The 20,239-nt window shown below is 44.4% G+C and overlaps 1 protein-coding gene across 7 annotated transcripts; it reads left to right on the plus strand.

The window, feature by feature from the left end:
- The first annotated feature begins 8,943 nt into the window (after positions 1-8,943).
- On the plus strand, positions 8,944-20,074 carry DEDD (death effector domain containing). Of its 7 annotated transcripts, none has more exons than XM_019932291.3 (7): positions 8,944-9,104; positions 10,816-10,848; positions 12,995-13,098; positions 17,169-17,557; positions 17,761-17,868; positions 18,180-18,326; positions 18,882-20,074. In XM_019932291.3, the coding sequence occupies exons 4-7, from the start codon at positions 17,233-17,235 to the stop codon at positions 19,256-19,258; spliced, it is 957 nt and encodes a 318-aa protein (XP_019787850.1). In that variant the 5' UTR covers positions 8,944-9,104; positions 10,816-10,848; positions 12,995-13,098; positions 17,169-17,232; the 3' UTR covers positions 19,259-20,074. The 7 variants fall into 7 exon arrangements, with proteins under 7 accessions (XP_019787850.1, XP_004321849.1, XP_004321850.1 ...); XM_019932297.3 differs by lacking the exon at positions 8,944-9,104 and adding an exon at positions 9,249-9,264; XM_004321801.4 differs by lacking the exon at positions 12,995-13,098.
- The last annotated feature ends 165 nt before the right edge of the window (positions 20,075-20,239 follow it).

Below are 20,239 nucleotides of genomic sequence, written 5' to 3' on the forward strand. Positions count from 1 at the left end.
GTATGAGTTTAAAAAATATATATATTAAAGAGGTTAGCCGTTTGTGATGAGTTGTAAATATTTTTCCCAGTTAGTCATCTGTCTTTGCTTTTGTTCAAAGTATTTTTAACCATGTGGAAAATTTTCATACATGAGGTCAAGTCTACCAGTCTTTTTTGCTTATAACTTCTGGTGTTGAGTCACCACAACAGTTTATATTATTTTAAAAAAATATCCCATGTTTTCCTCTAGTACTTTTTCTCTTAAAATGAAAATGACTTTGTTCCAGCTTATTTAAACAATACGGAAAAATAAAATTAATTCAAAATCCTACCCCAAGAGACAAAAACTTCTATCATTTTAAGTATGCATCCTTCCAGGCATCTCTATGTGCACATTTTCTTTCTTCTGCTTTCTTTGGGTTTAATTTACTGTTATATAGGTTCTTTTTTTAAAATTAATTTTTACTGGAGTATAGTTGCTTTGTGTTATATAGGTTCTTGAAATGGATGCAAAGCTTATGAACTTTCAGCTTTTCTTTTTTCCTAATATGTGCACTTAAGACTATATATTTTCCTGTAAGCACAGCTTTAGTTACATCTAAGTTTTGGTATGTAATATTTTTATTATCATTCAGTTCAAATTATTTTCTAACTCCAATTTGATTTTTTGGGGGGTTACTTAGAAGTAGTGTATTTCACAACTTCTAGTTACTTTTTTGTTACTGATTTGTAGCTCAACTACAAATCAAGAAACACACTTTGTATAATTTTAATACTTTGAAATTTGCCTTATAGCACACTATGGTCAGTTTTTAAAATGTTTCAAGTGTGCTTGAAAATAATTTGTAATTTAAAGTTTTGGAGTACAGTGACTATATATCTGCTTGTTGAGTCAAATTTGCTGCTCACGTTATTTTTTGTATCCTTACTAATTTTTTGGGGGGGTGTCTACTGGTTCTGAAAGAGGTATCCTCTATCAGTGGATGACAGCAGTATATTAAATCTCCTATTATGATAGTGAATTTGTCTATTTTTTTCCTTGTAGCTCTGTTGCTCTATATAATATGAAGTTAAGTGCATACAAATTTAAAACTTCCTGGTAAATTGGACTTGTTGATATGAAGTGCCCTTGTTTATTTCTAGTAATGCTTTTGCTTTCAAGTCTACTGTATGTTATTATATAATTTCCTTTGGGTTTATATTTGCACAGTATATCTTTTCCAATTCTTTTTTCAACCTTTTTGAACCATTATGTTTTATTTATTTTTTTAATAAAATTTTTAAAATTAATTAATTTTTGGTTGCATTGGGTCTTCGTTGCTGCATGGGGGCTTTCTCTAGTTGCGGCAAGCGGGGGCTACTCTTCGTTGTGGTGTGCGGGCTTCTCATTGTGGTGGCTTCTCTTGTTGTGGAGCACGTGCTCTAGGTGCGCGAGCTTCAGTAGTTGTGGCACACGGGCTTTGTTGCTCCATGGCATTTGGGATCTTCCCGGACCAGGGCTTGAACCCGTGTCCCCTACATGGGCAGGCGGATTCTTAACCATTGCACCACCAGGGAAGTCCCTGTACCGTTACGTTTTAGATAGTTTCTAGTATTTTATATTAATTACGATTGGCTATTAATACATGTGGAAGTAATTTTAAAGGGTATGTATAATCTTTCCACTGATCTAAGGTGACACCTTTATCAATACAAAATTTCCTCACGTATTTGGGTCTATCCAAGAACATGATATTATTTTCCGTTTGATCAAGTTCTCTTTTATGTGGGTAGCATTTTATTTTAATTTATTTATACATTTATTTATTTAGTTTTGCTGCATTGGGTCTTCGTTGCTGCGCATGTGCTACTCTTTGTTGCAGTGCGCGGGCTTCTCATTGTGGTGGCTTCTTTTGTTGTGGAGCACGGGGGCTCTAGGCACGTGGGCTTCAGTAGTTGTGGCTCGTGGGCTCTAGAGCACAGTCTCAGTAGTTGTGGCACACGGTCTTAGTTGCTCCATGGCGTGTGGGATCTTCCTGGCCCAGGGCTCGAACCCGTGTCCCCTGCATCGGCAGGCGGATTCTTAACCACTGCACCACGAGGGAAGCCCGTGGGTAGCATTTTAAAATTTCATTCATATTGGGAATTCCCTGGCTGCCTAGTGGTTAGAGCTCTGTGCTTTCACTGCCAAGGACACAGGTTCAATCCCTGGTCAGGGAACTAAGATCCTGCAAGCTATGCGGCACGGGGAAAAAATTTTTTTTTCATTCATACAGATCTTGCCTATTCTTGTTAATTATTCCTAGGTATTTTTATCTGACTTGTCACTATTGGGTCTTTTTTTGATTATACCTTTAACTTATTGTTTATATATAAGGGATATTTATTTCTGCATGTTACTTCCCCTCCCAACCACCACTTTACTAAATTCTAGTAATAATTTTAAAGTTGATTCTCATGATTATATCTGTGTAAATAAGCTATCATCTGCAATAATAATTACATTATTATTTTAGCTATATAAAATGTTTACAAATAGCTAAAGCTTGGCAGAAAACATTAAGAAATGAGGTAAAATGAGTTAGGAAAAGTCTTTTTGTTAGTTATAAGTTCATTAATGATTAGCTAAAATGGTAACAGGATTCTTAGCATTTTAAATGAGTTCAGGGCCTGGACACATGGTATTCTAGAAATGAGAAATATTTGTAAGTGAAATTGTTTTCTGTCTAGGTCATCTGAGGAACACACAATATAGCAAATGTCCACATTTTCAAAGAGGGAAATTCTAGATGGTGAATTCTGGAAACTAAAAAACTAAGATTATTGATTCTTAGTCAAACTGTAAAAGTTATTAAAGAGTATTTTATGAATAGAAAAGAAAGCAGCGATCCCCAGATGCCTACAGTGGTTCATGGCGATGTGATTCAGTCTCCCAAGGTGTCGGTTCTTCCTTGCCTTTGGGCCTTTAGCAGGTATCCTCTCAGCCTGGGATATTCCTCCCTTTTCTTCAAGAAGGCTGGCTCCTTTGGGTCCTTTGGGTCTCAGCTTCCATGTAACCTCCTCAAAGAGAGCTTTCCCTGATCATTCATTTTTCTGTCACAGCATTCTGTTCTTTTCCTTCATAGCACCTATCTCAAGTTAAAATGATATATTTGCTATTTTCTTTCCTTAGTGTCAGCCTACCCATGTAAACTGTAAACTCCATGAAGACATGGACCATGTCTGCTTTGTTCACCACTCTGTATCCTATCCTATATGCCTATCACACTACTTGACATTAGTAAATGCCTAACGTATATTTATTAAGTAAATGACTGAATGACTTTCCTTGTCAGTGTTACTAGATTAACAGACTAGAACATCATAGAGACAGTACATCTTGACTTCAGGAAAACATAACAGTTTCCTGATATGTTCTTTGAAAAAGACAGTGAATTTGCTAGAATATAGAATCATTTTTATTTGACTGAACAACCAACCAAAGAGAATTAATTCTCTAATTAGCTGGTGGGGTTGGTAAAACAGGGCTGTTTTTGTCATGGCCTACTTGTGGGATAACCAATGACTTGGAAAAATCATCCCAATGGGGGCAGCAGAGAGCATTAACAAAGAACCTCCTGAATTTCTGAAACCTGGTGAAAATTGTTATATATAAATATTAGGTAACATTTATCCACTGCTTACAATGAGCTAGGCCCTGTGTTGACACTGCACATATATTATTTAATATAATCATTAAAACAGGGACCTATGACATGGATGTTATTTTATATTTGCCCTTTTTACAGATGAGAAAAAAAGCTCAGAGAAGGAACTTGCCCAAAGTCATATTAGTGAGGGTCAGAGCTGGCAAATGAAGGGAACAGGCTAAGGAGAATTTTGGACAGCAGATCATTAGGATTCAGTGACTGATTGTGGTCCCTACTCTTCTATTCAGGAGCCAGCAGACACTGGAATTCTAGCTAAGGGCTTACAGCTAGGTTTGAAGTACAACTGAAATTAGGAGCAAGTATGATGCTTGGGTGAAAATGAGTAGCTAGAGCAGCTTGGAGTTAATGGGAAACCAAGACCTAGAGAGGACTGTCAGGTCATCAAGTCATTGTAGGATAAAGTTCAAGAGGAAAGCCCAGGCAGGGACATGGGGATCAGAGTGGGCCTGGAAGAGTCAAGAGGATACTTGTGACAATAGGTTGCTAACAGGGTATAGAATTCCTTAAGGGGATGTCTGGTTTAAAAAGATTTTAATTCTGGCAGAGCTGAGGAACAGCATGGACTGGGACCAGCAGCCTCAAAAGAGTATTCAGATTAAAAAAGATAAGAGATCTACTGTAATTTGAATTGGTAGTACCATTGACTGGGAAAAAAATATTTAGTAGGGACATAGTAGCTATCTGAAGGGCTGACATTTAGCTCTGATGTGTTGATCCAGAGGAAAAAAAAATAGGACCAATAAATGGAAGTTACAAAGAGATTTTTCTAAGTACAGGAAAAAAAAAAAGGCGTTTCTAACCACTGAAAATTAGAGTGAATTGAGAATTAAGTGCAGGACATACTGGAAATGGGAGCACGTGAAAGGTAGCTGAAGGATGTCAGTTTAATGATTCTAGTGAAGGAAGAGATAATTGTGGGAAGAGAGTGTATTGAGAAGCAGAAAAGAATGGGATTCAGAGTCCAGTTGGAGGGGCCCGTCTTTGAAAGCTGGAGGGATGTTATCTCAGCTGAGGCTCCAAGGAAGAGACAGGAACTGATATAAAGGAAGAGACATGAAAGGCGGAGGAACAGGAGAATCCTACATAGGGTTCTCAATCTTCTGAGAGTTTTCTCGAGTTTTTAGTTGAAGGAGAGGGTTGAAAAAGAACATCAGGCAAGAGATGAAGTTTTTGCTTTAACTGCAGAGATGATGTACAGTTTAAGCCAAAGGGGAACAGCTGCTTAGCTACACCTAACAAAAAATCTTAGTGTTTGAAATATTTTTTCTCAGTGCTGGGCATGAGAGTGCCCGTCTCCTTGGTTTAGTTAGTATTTATCCCATTTCACCTCAGGAAATCTGCTCAGCTCTCTTTATTGGCATTATGATCTCTTCAGCACCTATTATATCTCAAGGCTTCACGTTTTTTGTCTGTCTGTCTTTTGTTTTGGCCACGCAGCGTGGCATGCGGGATCTTAGTTCCCTGACCACGGATCAAACCTGTGCCCCCTGCAATGGAAGCACGGAGTTCTAACCACTGGATTGCCAGGGAATTCCCAAAGGCTTCACGTTTTAAGAGTGAATTTCCAGGGCCCCCCCAAAGCAGAAAACTTTCCTACAAATGCAGTCATGAATGGACTAACTTAGGAACAGCTGGCCAGGCAACTGTCCCAATGTCTGGAATTTGTAAAATTTAGTTAAGGTTTGGCCCCAGGGAAAAGGATTAGGTCCTTCCAGTCCTATAAAGGAAGAGGGATTACTTTGAAGGCCTAATGAAGAAAAATCCCAGTCCTTCCTTTAGCTTTCCATTCTGAGTGAAGAAGGCAATCTATCTTTTCCCCAGAGGCTGCAAAGAGCAGACAGGACACCATACTATTAGAGAAGGGAGTCCTCAGCATGGACTCTCCTCTCTAATCCTCTAAATGGGGTTGGGTTAAGTTTAGGAGACGGGCTCATGGAAAGGAATTACTACCATGATGTCAAGATTGCTAAGTATCAAACCACTTCCGGACATGGGTAGGGAGAGAACATGATTCTATTTTAAGAAGTAGTGCCTGCATCTGCCTCTTTTGTGGGCTTATGTGGGTGGGGCACATCCCCCTTCCATATATCACAGCTAGCTACCTCTGTCCTGATGACTCGTCCACTAGGAAAAGTTAGCGAGTAATCTGTGAAGAAAATGAGAATATAGGGGAGGCTGTTTACAACAGAACAGAGTTCCAGTACGGGGTGGTGGTGAAGCGGGGGTAGACATTTTTGGCTTTTTCTAATGGATATCTCTTCCCTTCAACTGTGTAAAGTAGAGGTTGTTCATTCTTCTACTCCTGTAGGAAAGGGTGGCAGGGTATCATCCTTCTCTTTGCAATCCACTGCTACTTTCAGATGATTGTGCTCTCATCCTCTTGTAAAAACTCTTCCTTCTTTAAAGCCTATGCCATTTGGCTCTACTACTCTTTATCCCTCATGCTTACTGAGAACTCCAGTGCCTATTAAATAACCTCTCTGTGCCAACTCTTCCTATCTGGGTGGTTTTAGGAAAATCTACGTGATCATTAGCTAGTTTTTGACCTTCTCAACTACAACTTATACTCCTACTTTCTTTTTTGTTTTTAATTAATTAATTTATTTTATTATTTTTTATTTTTTGGCTGTGTCAGGTCTTCGTTGCGGCATATGTCATCTTTCATTGCAGTGCGCGTGGGCTTCTATCTAGTTGCGGCATGCGCGTTTTCTCTCTCTGTAGTTGTGGCGCACAGGCTCTGTAGTTTGCAGCATGAGGGCTCTCTAGTTGAGGCGTGCAAGCTTAGCTGCCCCACAGCATGTGGGAATCTTAGTTCTCCGACTAGGGATCGAGCCCGTGTCCCCTGCGTTGGAAGGCAGATTCTTTACCACTGGACGACCAGGGAAGCCCCTATTCCTACTTTCAATTCCTTAACTTTACCATTTCTGGCAACACAAGTTTTTCTTTCTGGCAGCTTAAGGGCCATAGTAAAGAATGGGAGAGGAAGCATTCTTGACTGTGGAAATATTAGTGGTGCCAGAACTGGCTGGTGTTGACTTCAAGACCCACTGAAAGACTGGAACTGGCAACCATGATATATAAGGATGGAACAGCATGGGGGTTGAATTCCACGTGATATTTGGTCATGGTTCAAGATCTGGATTTGACCTTTATGCCAAGTTCCCAAGAAACCTGAGTCTGGAACTAGCTTTTAACCTTTCTTGTTAGCTGCCTTTCTGGGGACATCTGACACTTTTAATAACTTCCATCCTCTTGAAACACTCTCTTCCTTCTGATTCTGTGACAATTAGGATCCAGTGTTTTTCTTCCTCACTGGTTGTTCCTTTTCAAAGATTCTCCAAGGGCTCTCCTACTTGTGCCTTAAATGTTAGAATTCACCAAGGCACTCTTCTTAGCCCTCTGCTGTTCTCTGGGGAGCTTATCCAAATCTATGGCTTCAGCTACCACTGAAATGTTCATGATCCCGAAATTCTGGCCTATACATCATTGGAGTTTTTAAAAAGCAGCTTTCTATAAAAGTAATATATGTTATGTATACAGTAAAACAAATTCAAACAGTAAAGATGAATCTAAAATAAAAAGCATAAGTTTCATCCCTCCCAGGCCCACTCTTCATAGGTAATTTTTTAACGCTTGTGTAAATATGTAAGTATTCTTCTGCACTTGCTTTTTTTCCATTTAATATAATTTTCTCCCATGTGTTAGATTTGTACCTTCAACTGCCATTTGGACATCTCCATCTGGCTGTCCCACAGATATCTAAAACTCCTTCCCTTTCTTTGTAATTCTCCCTTATGCTATACCCTACTGCTAGTCTCTTTCTACCGTCAACACCGTGAAGAAATTGTCTTTACACACTGTGCCTTTCCAGTCACGCAATTTACCTCAATGTTGTTTCTACCCCCACTGTATCTCTGAAACAGCTTTCTCCAAAATTACTAAACGACTTACTTGTTGCAAAATCCAATGGACACATTTTAGTCCACACCTTACCTGATCTGTTATGTTTGACACTGACCAGTTTCCTTGATACTTCTCTCCTGGTTTCTTCTTTCCTTTCCTTCTCAATGTCCTCTTTTCCTCTCTCTTCCCTTATGTCATCTCAAATTCCTCTTTCTAGGCCATCTTAGTCACTTCCATGGCTTCAACAACCTTCTATATTCACACGCTAGGGCGCGCCCCCCCGTCCCCCAAACTTTCCTTTTGGACTCCCAACCCACCTTATCTAATATTCTATTGTCTAATGGATATCCCACAGGCACCTAAAGCTCACTCTTCCCCCACCCCAAACAACAATGAAAATGGCATTATTCCCCAGGTGCCCAAGCCAGAACACTGGGAAATACCTTGGATTCCTCCCTCAGCCTCATACCCGTTTCCGATCAATTTTTCCCCATCTGCACTCCCCACTTCTAGAGGACAGACCGCTGTAGTCTCTTACCAGGGTAAGAGCTTCCCAATTGTTCTTGCCTCTAACTTCACGCCCTCCAATTCATTCTCCTCATTGCAACCAGTGATCCTTCTAAAACGCAAATATATTTGTTCACACCTCTGCTAAGACTCTTCAAAACCTATTCATTACCCTTAGGATAAAATAAACTAATTTACAAGGCCTTGCGTAATCAGGCCCCTCCCAACCTCCGGGACTCATCTATTACCTCTCTTTTAACCAAACCAGGCTGCTGGCAGCTCCAGAAGGTACCTAGCCCCCCACCCTCAATTCCCAACAGTCCAGTATTCAGCTCAGGCGACACTTCCTTCAGGAAGTGGGTGCTCAAAAACCAAATGCTCAAAAAGTGAAATCCGAGAGGGCATCTGAAAAGCACTTTCTGTTCCGGACCCAAGTTTACGGAACGTCCGGGTTACCAGGAAGCTCAGAGCAAAGGTCAAACCCAGATCATGAACCTTCCCCCAAGTTCGGGGGGCAATCCGACCCCCGTAATATTCCGCCCTTATGCGTCATGGCTGCCAGTCGCAGTCTTTCAATGGATCCTGAAGTCGACACCAGACAGCTCCCACCCCACCAACGTTTCCACACTCAAGAACGCAACCCTCTCTCATGCCTTACTACGGCCCTGAAGCCGTACTGAAGAAAAACTTGCGTTGCCAGCTTGCCCCAAAGCAAGATGGCTGCCAATCTCTATTCTCCGCTACCGAAATGAAGCTATCCACTTCCCGTTTAATGCCGCTGCCAGGCTGCCCTCAACTAGCATGGCTACTCCGGCTCATGCCTCACTATGGTCTCGAAGCCGCCACTAACCGGCCAGGTTCCGGGAGGCGCTGTTCAGGATGCAGCCACCCCCGCCCGCCTCTCCCCTCCCCCACGCCCGCGGCGGCGGCGGCGGCGGCTGGAGCCCGGATGCGGCGCCGTGAGACAGGCCCGGGAGAGCGGCGCGGATGGATCCAACATGGCGGCGCCGAGCCTGAGCCGAGAGTGAGGCGGCGGGGCGGCCGGAGTGGGGAGGGGGAGTCGAGCGGGACGGGGCGGGGCCGGGCGGGGCCGCAAAGGGCTTGGGGAAGGAAAGTGGAGGGGGAGGCGGTGGCGACGTCTAGCCTGAGAACCTGAAGAGAGGGAGGTGACGGGACGCTGCAAGGTGGGGGAGGGGAGCGGCCGAGGGGGGCGTGCGGGGGAGGTGGCAACTGTGGGAGAGGGCAGGGTCGAGGCGGAGGAGTGGGGCAGGGGAGGGGCGTAAACAAGGGCCGAGGCTGGGCCAGGCTAGGGGTATTAGAGAGGCCGAGGTGGGGAGTGGGGCTGCGGTCCCGCCGGGCTGAGGGGGTAGGAACGGGAACGAGGGGCCGAGGGTGTGAAGGGGAAGGGGGCTTGTGGCATGTGGTTGGAAGAAGGACTGGACTCTTGTAAGGGGTGTTGTGGAGAGGTGGGAAAAGGTGAAGATTGGATTTGAGACGTTTGGGGGGAGGTTCTGAAAGTGTTAAATTGGAGGTGGGAGGGGGAAGGGCCTAGGGGAGAATTTGGGTGGAAAAGGAGAGGACGGAGGTTTGGGGAATGGAGAGCGTGTCGGTGTGACGAGGTAATGGAGAAAGTGAGAGACTAGGAAGAAAGTTTGGGAGGAAGGAGAATGGGATGGGAGATAGGACAGTGTAGCTGCACGAGTGATAGAGGTTCAGGGGTTTCCTTTTCCCCTGTAGAAAGGAAGAGAGAGCAGAGTTAATCAGCATCAGTTACAGCCAATTCTAATTGCCAGGCCTTTAGCTTTTACTAGGGTGGGAAGGGCAGAAGGGAATGGTCATGTGGATTTGGAGAATTGGGGTTGGATGAGGGTTCAACTGGATTTCCAGAAGCTGCCTAGCTTACTGCTCCCTTGTTTTTCCTGGTTACAAAAAGAAGAGAAAATGGGGAGCCTGGTATCGCTGGAGTGTGGAAGGAGTAAAGGACTTTTCTAGTTTTAAACAATTAGCAATGCCAGAATGGGGAAACAGCCATGCTATGTTGGAACGCTGTTTGCAGGGAACAGAAAACACAGGGTGGTGTCTAGGCAGCCATGCTAATTAAATGAGTGCTTTCGTTTCCAGACCCTTCTTTTGCTGTTTAAGTGCTAGGAGCGGGGGTCAGTATTCATACATAAAAAATGTTCCCTGGTGAAATGTAGATGTTTGACTGGATGCTGCCTCAGTGGATATTTTGTTCTCACAGTGTGTGAGAATTTGGAGGATAGTTCTGGTCTCATAAGTGAAGTAACGGAAAGAAAGTGCCTTCTTTGGCTGTAACCACTTTCCTCCTAGTTCATCTAAAGATGAAAGTCAATGTTAATACTGTAACAAAGTAGGTGGGCCTCATAAGGAATTGAGGAGTCAGGTGAGGTGTCAGAGGATAATTGGTTTTCCCACAAGTTGTTGAATTTGGGACCTTTCTTGCCCTAAGCCACTGAGACTGGAAATTCTTGGAGTTGGTTTTGTGTTGTGAATTGGGTAATAGAAGGTTAGGGAAGCCTGGGGACTTTGATGGAAGTGAGTTCTCTCATTTAGCTTGGAGTGGATCATTTCAATTGAAATGGCTTTAGGCTTGTCTGTATATTTTTGCAGCTGAGATTGACTACCTCTTTGAGGTTTCAAAATAAAGCTTGAAAATTGACACTTCCCCCTCTTATTTGTTTTTGCTTTGCTGCTGGCTTTGAACCTTGTGCTAGGAAGAGACCTGGGAAATTAAGTTTCTTGCAGAGGTAAGTCTGGAACTTTTTATTGTTTTCAAACAATGGAAGGGAGTGGAAATGGCATGAAATGGAAATGGCATATTGGGAGTTGAGCTCAGTAATGGGGTAGCTGACAGGGAAAATGGGTTTTCAGTGGGTAAGATCTGTTGCAGTCGTTGTCCCTTTGGGTCACCGGAGATTGGTAGGAGGGAAGGGAGAACAGAAATTAGGTGTCTTAGGGCAAGACTCCAGCCTTGTTTTGTTATTATCTAGCCTTCGTGGTCAGCTCTGAGAGAAACATTTTTAAACATATGGAACTTTGTACTCTAGTACAGTGTCTACTAAATGTTGGCCTTGGAGGGTTGCGGAGGCACCTGCCCTGGGAAGGCTTTTCCTCTAGCTTACTCTTTATCCTAGTTGTTCTGGAATCTTCATTTTGAAAACACAGTTTGTAATTCTGACTTCCAGATATTTGGTTACATTTTCTTGGTCCTACCAGCAAGAAAGCTCTTTATGTAGTTGTCTTAGTCATCTTTAAGGTTTTCCATGTCCTTTACATTTCAAGTTTCAAGACATCACTCTTTTTTAGATTTTCCACATGACTTTCCCTCTCACAGGGCTTCTGAGAGAGTCAAATACCTCTAGTTCTTTTGGGATGAAACTAGACTGTTGTTTTCATTTCGAGACATCACTCTTTTTATTTCTTCCACGTGACTTCTAAGGGCTTCTGAGAGAATCAAGTACCTCAAAAAATACAGATCTCATCCCTGGTTGGGATGAGACTAGACTTTGCATGGAAGTAGAAATCTAATAGATAACGATTAGTCAAGAGGAAGTCCTGTAGATACATATAGATTGTTTGTTGGCCCTTGGCTGGCTTGGACCTCCTCCCAAAAGAAAGCGAACAACAAAAAACCCTGCAGCTCCAGGAAATGCAGCAATTCATCAGAATAAAGAATGAGTCTTGGGAACCTATTAAGGGTGATCCATACGTTAGGCTCTCAAATAGACCCAAATCAGCCAGCAGGATCAGGACTGTTGTTTACTGGAGTGTTTGTCTCTTGGTATCTGGCGATGTTTCAGGCACCAAGATTCTGAAGTTCTTTCTAATCTTCATTTTTAGAGGGGGTATATTCTCCTCACTGCCCTGATACTTTTCATCTAGGATCTCTGTATAATTTAAGCTGAGTTCCTTCGATTCACTGCCACAGAAAGCTGAGTATATTTTGGTTTAAGGGGAAGTTGGCCACGTTCTTTTAGTGCTGAAGTTAGATAGATTCTTGGAACCCCCATCTGGATTGCTGAGTGAGTGAACTCACCATCCTAGATGATAATTAAGTGGGGAGGGCTGCCTATTAGTCTGCATGCCAGCCTCCTGACATTTCTCCCAAGGACAAGCATGGCCTTGGGAAACTTCTGCCTCTTTTTGCTTCATTGCATAAGCAGTATAAGTCTGATCAGCAGCCTAACAAGGAAGGGTCTGCTTTTGGTCTAGTTTTGGGACTTTAAAGATGGCTGCAAGGTTTAAGTGCAGGATCCTTTCTGTCTGTCTTGCAGAGGATGGCATTTCTCTGATCTGCACAGAAATTTAGATTGAACTAGGTCAAATTAGACCTCCTGGGATGGGGCGGAAGGGAGTGTAGTCCTGTCACCTGCTGTTCACCTAAATGGCAACAGCAGGTGATAGAGAAGCCAAGGTTGGAGTGGGATGGAACTCCTTAGTTAAGTTAAATGAGTCTTTGTCTGACTGGCTTTTCTTCTGGAATATTGTTTGATGGGTTTGGGTTGGAGGGACCAAATCACTTCCTTTTCCAGATATAGGATGGAAGCGACATGCTGTCTCTCCTTTTGACCCTCCATCTAGAATAGGCTTTCTCATCTTTAGCATTATTGACATTTTGGACCAGATAATTCTTTGTTGTAAGAGGCCGTCCTGTGCATTATAGGATGTTTAGCATCATCCATCGCATTTACTCACTGCACGCCAGTAGCACCCTCCCTTACCACCCTCCCAGTCATGACAATCTAAAATGACTCCAGACATTGCTGAATTCCCCTGGACGGCAAAATCGCTCCTGGTTGAGAACCACTGACCTAGAAGCTCTGATAATTCCTGTCACTTTGATCCAGCCTAGGATCTACGACTTAAAGGTGGCTGTTTTTTCCTCAAATCTAGGGAGTTAACCCTCAGGATTGAGACCTATTGTAGAATTGCATCCATTGATACACAATTAGGACCACAGTGCTTCCCTGTATTCTGCTTCATTTTCCAGTGACCAGGTATGTGGGGACAATATTTCCTAATTTCCTGGGGTTTATAGTCAGGACACTTTGAATTAGGGAGCTCTGAAGCAGCCTGCTCTTCTGATTGGTTGAATGTGAAACCTGCCCATCTGTTTTTTATGGGATCCACATAATGAACAGCTGGCCAAGGGGAACAGGTGGGATAGGGAACAAGGAGAAGTTGTAGGGGCTCTAAGGAGACTCAGTTTTCTCATGTTACCTGCTATGAGCAAGAAGTTGTTTTCCTTCAGTCCCCTCTATTTGTAGCCAGTGACTGCAGCAGGTGAAACGAGAGGAAGAGACGAGGAAAACCAGTCAATAGTTGAATCGCTATTTTCCCTGTTGTTTCCCATGCTTTGGGTGGGACATCTGGGCTCTCATAACTAGATACGGGCTATATTTCCTGTCCATCTATCTGAACCCATGGTATGGGGCTAGGTGATTACAGGGTGGCCCTCCCTTTTTCTTTTCTTATTTGTTTATTTATTTATTTTTGGCTGTGTTGGGTCTTCATTGCTGCGCATGGGCTTTCTTTAGTTGCGTCAGGCGGGGGCTGCTCGTTGTGGCAGTGTGCGGGCTTCTCACTGCAGCGGCTTCTCTTGTTGGGGAGCATGGGCTCTAGGCATGTGGGCTCAGTAGTTGTGGCTCGCGGGCTCTAGAGCGCAGGCTCAGTAGTTGAGGCGCACGGGCTTAGACGGGCTTAGATGCTCCGCAGCATGTGGGATCTTCCCGGACCAGGGCTCGAACCCATGTCTCCTGCATTGGCAGGCGGATTCTTAACCACTGTGCCACCAGGGAAGCCCTCCCCTTTTCTTAAGGGTATGAGTCTCTCTGCTTTCGTTTCAGGATTAAAAGAGAGAACCAGGTCCTACTTGCTCTTCAATTTTTCTGAGTCCCCAACAGCTTGACTTTTCTGAAGCAGTTTATAATTTTATTCTCTTTCTAACCTAGCCTCAGTTTCTTGGAGTATAAAATGGACAGAATGGCCTGTCTCGCTGTTGAGTAGGATGCTATGGTATGGGTAGTTTTGCAGTGTGGGGGAGGCTATAGCCAGTTAGAGTATATGCATGATACCTGAGTTGCATGTACTTTTAATTGGGTCCTCTCTCTCTTGGATTTTTGTTGAGTTTTTTTCTTAATTGGTGTCGCTTGTGGTAATCTCTTGGAGATTCATTTCAGTTCAACAACAGGTTACTCCTACTATATGCCAGCCTCCATCTATTGCTAGGCACTAGACACATAAAGATGAAAATGACCTAGGCCCTCTACATGAGTTGCTTAAGATCTAATAGGATAATAAATACACAAATGATTTTAGTACACTTCGATAAATGGTTTAAGGGAAATATGTACAGTGTTCCATAGGAGCACAGAAAAGGACTACTTATACCAGCATGGGGGTGTAGAGAATGAATTTGAAGATGGCATCTGAGCTGATTCTTAAAGGATGAGTAGGAGTTAACCATCTGAAAAAGGGTGGTAATGGGGGGTGTGGAAGAGAAGGGAGAGGGGCATTCAGGCAAGGAGAATAGTCTGAAGAAAGTTACAGAGAAATGAATTGTATGACGTATATGAACTATAAACAAACGGATAATGTTAGAGAATAAAAAGTGAGTTACGAGGTTGGCAAAGTAGGCAAGGCCTGATCTTGGAAGGTTTGGTGTGTTGGGTAAGGAGTTTGGAGTGTTCTTACTGGTAAGGAGGGGACTGTAGCGAGGTCTTAAGCCGAAAAGTGATATGGTCAGTTGTGCGTTTTAGATAATTCAGCTGGACGTGGGTGATTGATGTAGGCAGGTTAGGGTTGGTGGCTGCAACAGCCTTAGAGTGGCTGTTGCAGTAATCCAGGTGAGAGATTGCTGGGGCCTGAACCAGCATGGTAGAGGTGGAAGGGTGAGGCAGATTTAAGAAGTAGAAAGTAGCATCAACAGGAATTTATAATTGATTGGGTGATTGGAGGCTGTGGTCAGATGGTGGAGCAGTATTGGGTGGTACTCTCTGCCAGGGCAGTAAATAGTAGGGGCTAGAGAGGAGGTGAAAGTTGTTGGACTTGAGGATTGGTTATTGGCTGGGTCACTGATATTACCCAGGATGATGGAGGAACTTTGTGAATTAAATGCCAAAATATATAATAAATGTAGGACTGTGATTGGTCATTGACAGGGGATTGGTAAATGACAACCATGAGGAAAGGTTAGAAGGTGACATATCCAAACGGTGTGTGAACATCAGGCGAGTACAGGTGGCATAGGAGACTTACAACAATGCTCAACCTAGGAGCTTAGTGATGTTTCTTGTTTTAAATCCATGAGTTTTGGTGGATATTTAATTAACTTTCTTAGCATTTATTCTCCTGGACTTGGTTTGATTGTTGGAAAAATGAGGTTAGGTTTGTGGAGGGATGAGTCTGGCTGCAGAGGCTAGGATGCTTATCTCTTTGAAATCTCTTAACCATTTAGATAAGTTTTACAGTGATTTCACATGCATCTTCTCATTGGATTCTTAACTCGAGGAGTAATTTCTTTCATCCCTGTTTTGTAGACGGGGACAGTGAGACTTTGAAATTAAGTGACTTAAGGTCACACAGCTACACAGTTTGTTAATGACATAGGCAGAATTTTTTTTTTTTAAGTCCCATTTTTCTTTTTTCTCTTTAGTTATTTATGGCTGCGCTGGGTCTTCGTTGCTGCACATGGTCTTTTTCTCTAGTTGCGGCGAGCAGGGGCTACTGTTGTGGTGCGCAGACTTCATTTTGGTGGCTTCTCTTGTTATGGAACATGGGCTCTAGATGTGTGGGCTTCAGTAGTTGGAGCTCACAGGCTTAGTTGCTCCATGGCATGTGGGATCTTCCTGGACCAGGGATCGAACCCGTTTCCCTTGCATTGGCAGGCGGATTCTTAACCACTGTGCCACCAGGGAAGTCCTGAAATAGGCAGAATTAAAACTAGTTCTAGGGCTTCCCTGGTAGTGCAGCAGTTGAAAGTCTGCCTGCCAGTGCAGGGGACACAGGTTCAAGCCCTGGTCTGGGAAGATCCCACATGCCGCGGAGCAGCTAGGCCCGTGAGCCACAATTACTGAGCCTGCGCGTCTGGAGCCTGTGCTCCGCAACGGGAGAGGCCGCGATAGTGAGAGGCCTGCGCACCGTGATGAAGAGTGGCCCCTGCTTGCCGCAACTAGAGAAAGCCCTTGCACAGAAACGAAGACCCAACACAGCCTTAAATAAATAAAATAAAATAAATAAATAAATAAAAAACACTAGTACTAACCCTAAAGGCTTTCAGTTTCCCTGTTGTCGGCCCCTAAGTTCATCTGATGCAGCTTCTATATTAGAATTTAGAGTGAATTCTCTACTTCTCCTCATTTCACCTACATTTAAGGGATGAATTGATTGGGGGTGCTGGCAGGGAGAGCACAAGGGACCAAAAGCAGTATTTTGGAGGCCAGAGGAACAATTGGGGTAATATTTAATAGAAAATTCTGCTGAATATGTAGCGCTAAAATTGCAGTTAACAAGTCTTACTTAGCAGAAGTTACTATCTATCTCCAGTAAGATCTGGACTTAGGGCAGCATCTGTTGGATATACAGAGCTCTAGGCTGTATTCTTTTTTTTTTTTTTTTTTTTTTTTTTGCTGTACGCAGGCCTCTCACCGCTGCGGCCTCTCCCGTTGTGGAGCACAGGCTCCGGACGCGCAGGCTCAGCGGCCATGGCTCACGGGCCCAGCCGCTCCGCGGGCACGAACCCGCGTCCCCTGCATCGGCAGGCGGACTTCCAACTACTGCGCCACCAGGGAAGCCCTAGGCTGTATTTTTTAATAAGTACTTTGTAGGGACTTCCCTGGCAGTCCAGCAGTTAAGACTCCGTGCTTCCAATGCAAGGGTCGGGGAACTAAGATCCCACATGCCGTGTGGTGCAGTCAAAAAAATAAATAAATAAATACTTTGTAAAAGTTAGTAAATGCTTATTAAGCACTACACTGTGTCAGGCATTGTGTTGGGCTCTGGGAATATAGGAATGGATGACTAATTCCTGACATTGAGTGGTTCACAGGTTCTTTCCTTTTCCTTATAGTATAGTGGGGATTGCAGCTGCTGAGCAGGGATTCTGGAAAGCATTGTGCACCTGAGCCCCCAGCATGGCGGGCCTAAAGCGGAGGGCAAGCCAGGTGTGGCCCGAAGAGCATGGTGAGCAAGAGCATGGGCTGTATAGCCTGCATCGCATGTTTGACATCGTGGGCACCCACCTGACACACAGAGACGTACGAGTTCTTTCCTTCCTCTTTGTTGATGTCATTGATGACCACGAGCGTGGCCTCATCCGAAATGGACGTGACTTCTTATTGGCGCTGGAGCGCCAGGGCCGCTGTGATGAGAGTAACTTTCGCCAGGTGCTGCAACTGCTGCGCATCATCACTCGCCATGACCTGCTGCCCTACGTCACCCTCAAGAGGAGACGGGCTGGTGAGGGTGCATTGGGGGCTGGGGACACTGGAATCAGGGAAGAGCTGTGGGCGGCCCTGTGTGAGCACCATGGGGGTCCAAGCAGAAGGAGGCATTGACGCTGGGGAGTACTGAGGAGAATAAGTTATGAGGCCCATTGGAGGGTTGGACTAGGAGAAGGGAAGGGTGTATCTTTTCCTGAGTGAACCCCTCTCCCCCTACAGTGTGCCCTGATCTTGTAGACAAATATCTGGAAGAGACATCAATTCGCTATGTGACACCCAGAGCCCTCAGCGATCCAGAACCGAGGCCTCCCCACCCCCCTAAAACAGGTGAGACAATATTAACTCCCCCTAATTTCCATAATCAAGAAAGAGGACACTGGACCCATCTTTTCCCAGTTTTGCCAGCCTAAATGAAAGGACAGTGTCCCCCCCCACCCATATCTGGCCCCCAAAAAATCAGATGAGGTGTTAATGCTTCATCTGGGTCCTGTAATTGTTCCCACATTGTGTCCACCTTTCAGGTCACATCATTGATACTGTTTTTAGTGCTAAGTCTAAATGATCCTTCCTCATTCCAAGTGAACTGTTTGAATTTCTGCTTTTACCCTACTATGTCTCCCTTTTTACCCTCTGGTCAGTGCCTCCCCACTATCCTGTGGTGTGCTGCCCCACTTCGGGCCCTCAGATGTGTAGCAAGCGGCCAGCTCGAGGGAGAGCCACACTTGGGAGCCAGCGAAAACGCCGGAAGTCAGTGACACCAGATCCCAAGGAAAAGCAGACATGCGGTGAGGAAGTTCAAGGGTTCTAGAGGTAGAGTAGACTTGAAGGGAAATACAAAGAACTGCTGGAATACTGGGCAGTTATTCTATTCAGTGTAAGGCTCAGTTTGATTGCTGTTGCAAAGTGAGATTGAATGGTATAGTCTCTGGGAGGAGAACTCCTCTACCTTTGTGGCAGAGTACATTTCAACTCTTTCTAGGTAATACTAGATGAAAGGGATGCTGTTATGACATCCTTATTGTAGGATGACCCAAGTCATGATAGAGTATTAAAGTGAAATTCTGTGTCTGTTAATTAGGAAAATATCTCCTAGAATCAAGGTGCTACTTGTGAGTGATGGAAGTAATCTGACCTGGGCATGGCCCATTTAAGGGAACCTCTTGAGTTCAGGCAAGGATTTCAGAGGTACACAGAAAAGAACTAGTCCTGGGAAGAGGTAGAGAAGCTGTCAGGTGATGTTCCCAACTTTGCTACTCTGCTGTTCTGTTCTATTGCTGTTCAAGCCTTTCAGACTTGGCTGTAAACTGCAACCTCTTCTGCATATCTTCTTTTCCCCACAGACATCAGACTGCGGGTTCGGGCTGAATACTGCCAGCATGAGACTGCTCTGCAGGGCAACGTCTTCTCTAACAAGCAGGACCCACTTGAGCGCCAGTTTGAGCGCTTTAACCAGGCCAACACCATCCTCAAGTCCCGGGACCTGGGTTCCATCATCTGTGACATCAAGTTCTCTGAGCTCACCTACCTCGATGCATTCTGGCGCGACTATATCAATGGCTCATTACTAGAGGCACTTAAAGGTGTCTTCATCACAGACTCCCTCAAGCAGGCTGTGGGCCACGAGGCCATCAAGCTGCTGGTGAATGTGGACGAGGAGGACTATGAGCTGGGCCGACAGAAACTCCTGAGGAACTTGATGCTGCAAGCATTGCCCTGACCTTTTTCCCCTTCTCACTTCTCGGGGGACTTCTTACCACCCACCTCTGGAGCTTACATACCGTTCTGGGGTTTGTCCTCTACCCTTCCAACCAATCACACCCCTGCCTTTTTTTTTTTTAAAGGAAAAGACAAATGAAAAATGGAAGTGGTGTTCCCCACCCCTCCCTGCACCCATGTGCCTGGGCTTCCCTTTGTTTCCCTTTTCCACCTACACCCCTCGTGTGTCTCTACAGCCACCTTGCCATTGAGCCATAAGACAAATGTATAGGGAGAAGCAAAGTCTATAGAACATAGTCTTTGTAAGGGATTGAAGTGATCACTGCTTTTGGGTGCACTGAGGGGTTATCAGTACTTCTGGCTTTATGAGGGCTCTTAAATTTTGTCTGAGAAACCAAAGGGCTGTCAGTAGGGAGCTGTGTGGAAGGTGGGACTCTGAAGTGTATTTTGGAAATTAATCACCACCCTCTCCCAAATTATAGAATTTTTAAAAAACAAAGAAGCTGTGGCCCTTTCCACTCTCTTCTGGCCCTTGGTGCTGCTCCTCTCTGCCTCGTTTCCTCCATTCCATGGCTTGAAACCTCGGCCTGGTGTGGCTCCTTCCTTTTCCCTCTTTGTCAAACCCTCTTCAAAGGAGTAATAGGTAAGCGGACTAGGTCAGCCTAGTCGCCCTCCCAGCTGTGTTGTGTGTGTACACACATACACAGGGTGGATGGAGAAGAGGTTGCTGATTAAAATACACTCCCCCTAAAAAGGGGAAGGGGGAGTGTGACACTTCCTTTCCATGTTCAAGTGAAAATAAATAATGTACCCTGCAGCCCTTTTCCCCTTTGCTTTCTTCTGGCTTGGGCAAAGGGCATCATAGGTGAAAGTGAAATGATTCAATATCAATTCCTTTCTTCTTTTTCTTTCCCCATCCTCTATCCCCACTCCCACCCCCAAGCTTGGGAGCATGGGGTTGGGACATGCACTGAGTGTCGCA

This window comes from Tursiops truncatus, chromosome 1 (assembly GCF_011762595.2).
Source record: "Tursiops truncatus isolate mTurTru1 chromosome 1, mTurTru1.mat.Y, whole genome shotgun sequence".
NCBI classification, from domain to species: Eukaryota; Metazoa; Chordata; class Mammalia; order Artiodactyla; family Delphinidae; genus Tursiops; species Tursiops truncatus.

Bases quoted from the DNA above. Each gene is read 5' to 3' on its own strand.
- DEDD (XM_019932291.3), top strand. From the start codon at position 17,233: ATGGCGGGCCTAAAGCGGAGGGCAAGCCAGGTGTGGCCCGAAGAGCAT. The intron at 17,558-17,760 runs GTGAGGGTGCAT...CTCCCCCTACAG, and splicing joins CCTCAAGAGGAGACGGGCTG to TGTGCCCTGATCTTGTAGAC. The intron at 17,869-18,179 runs GTGAGACAATAT...CCCTCTGGTCAG, and splicing joins TCCCCACCCCCCTAAAACAG to TGCCTCCCCACTATCCTGTG.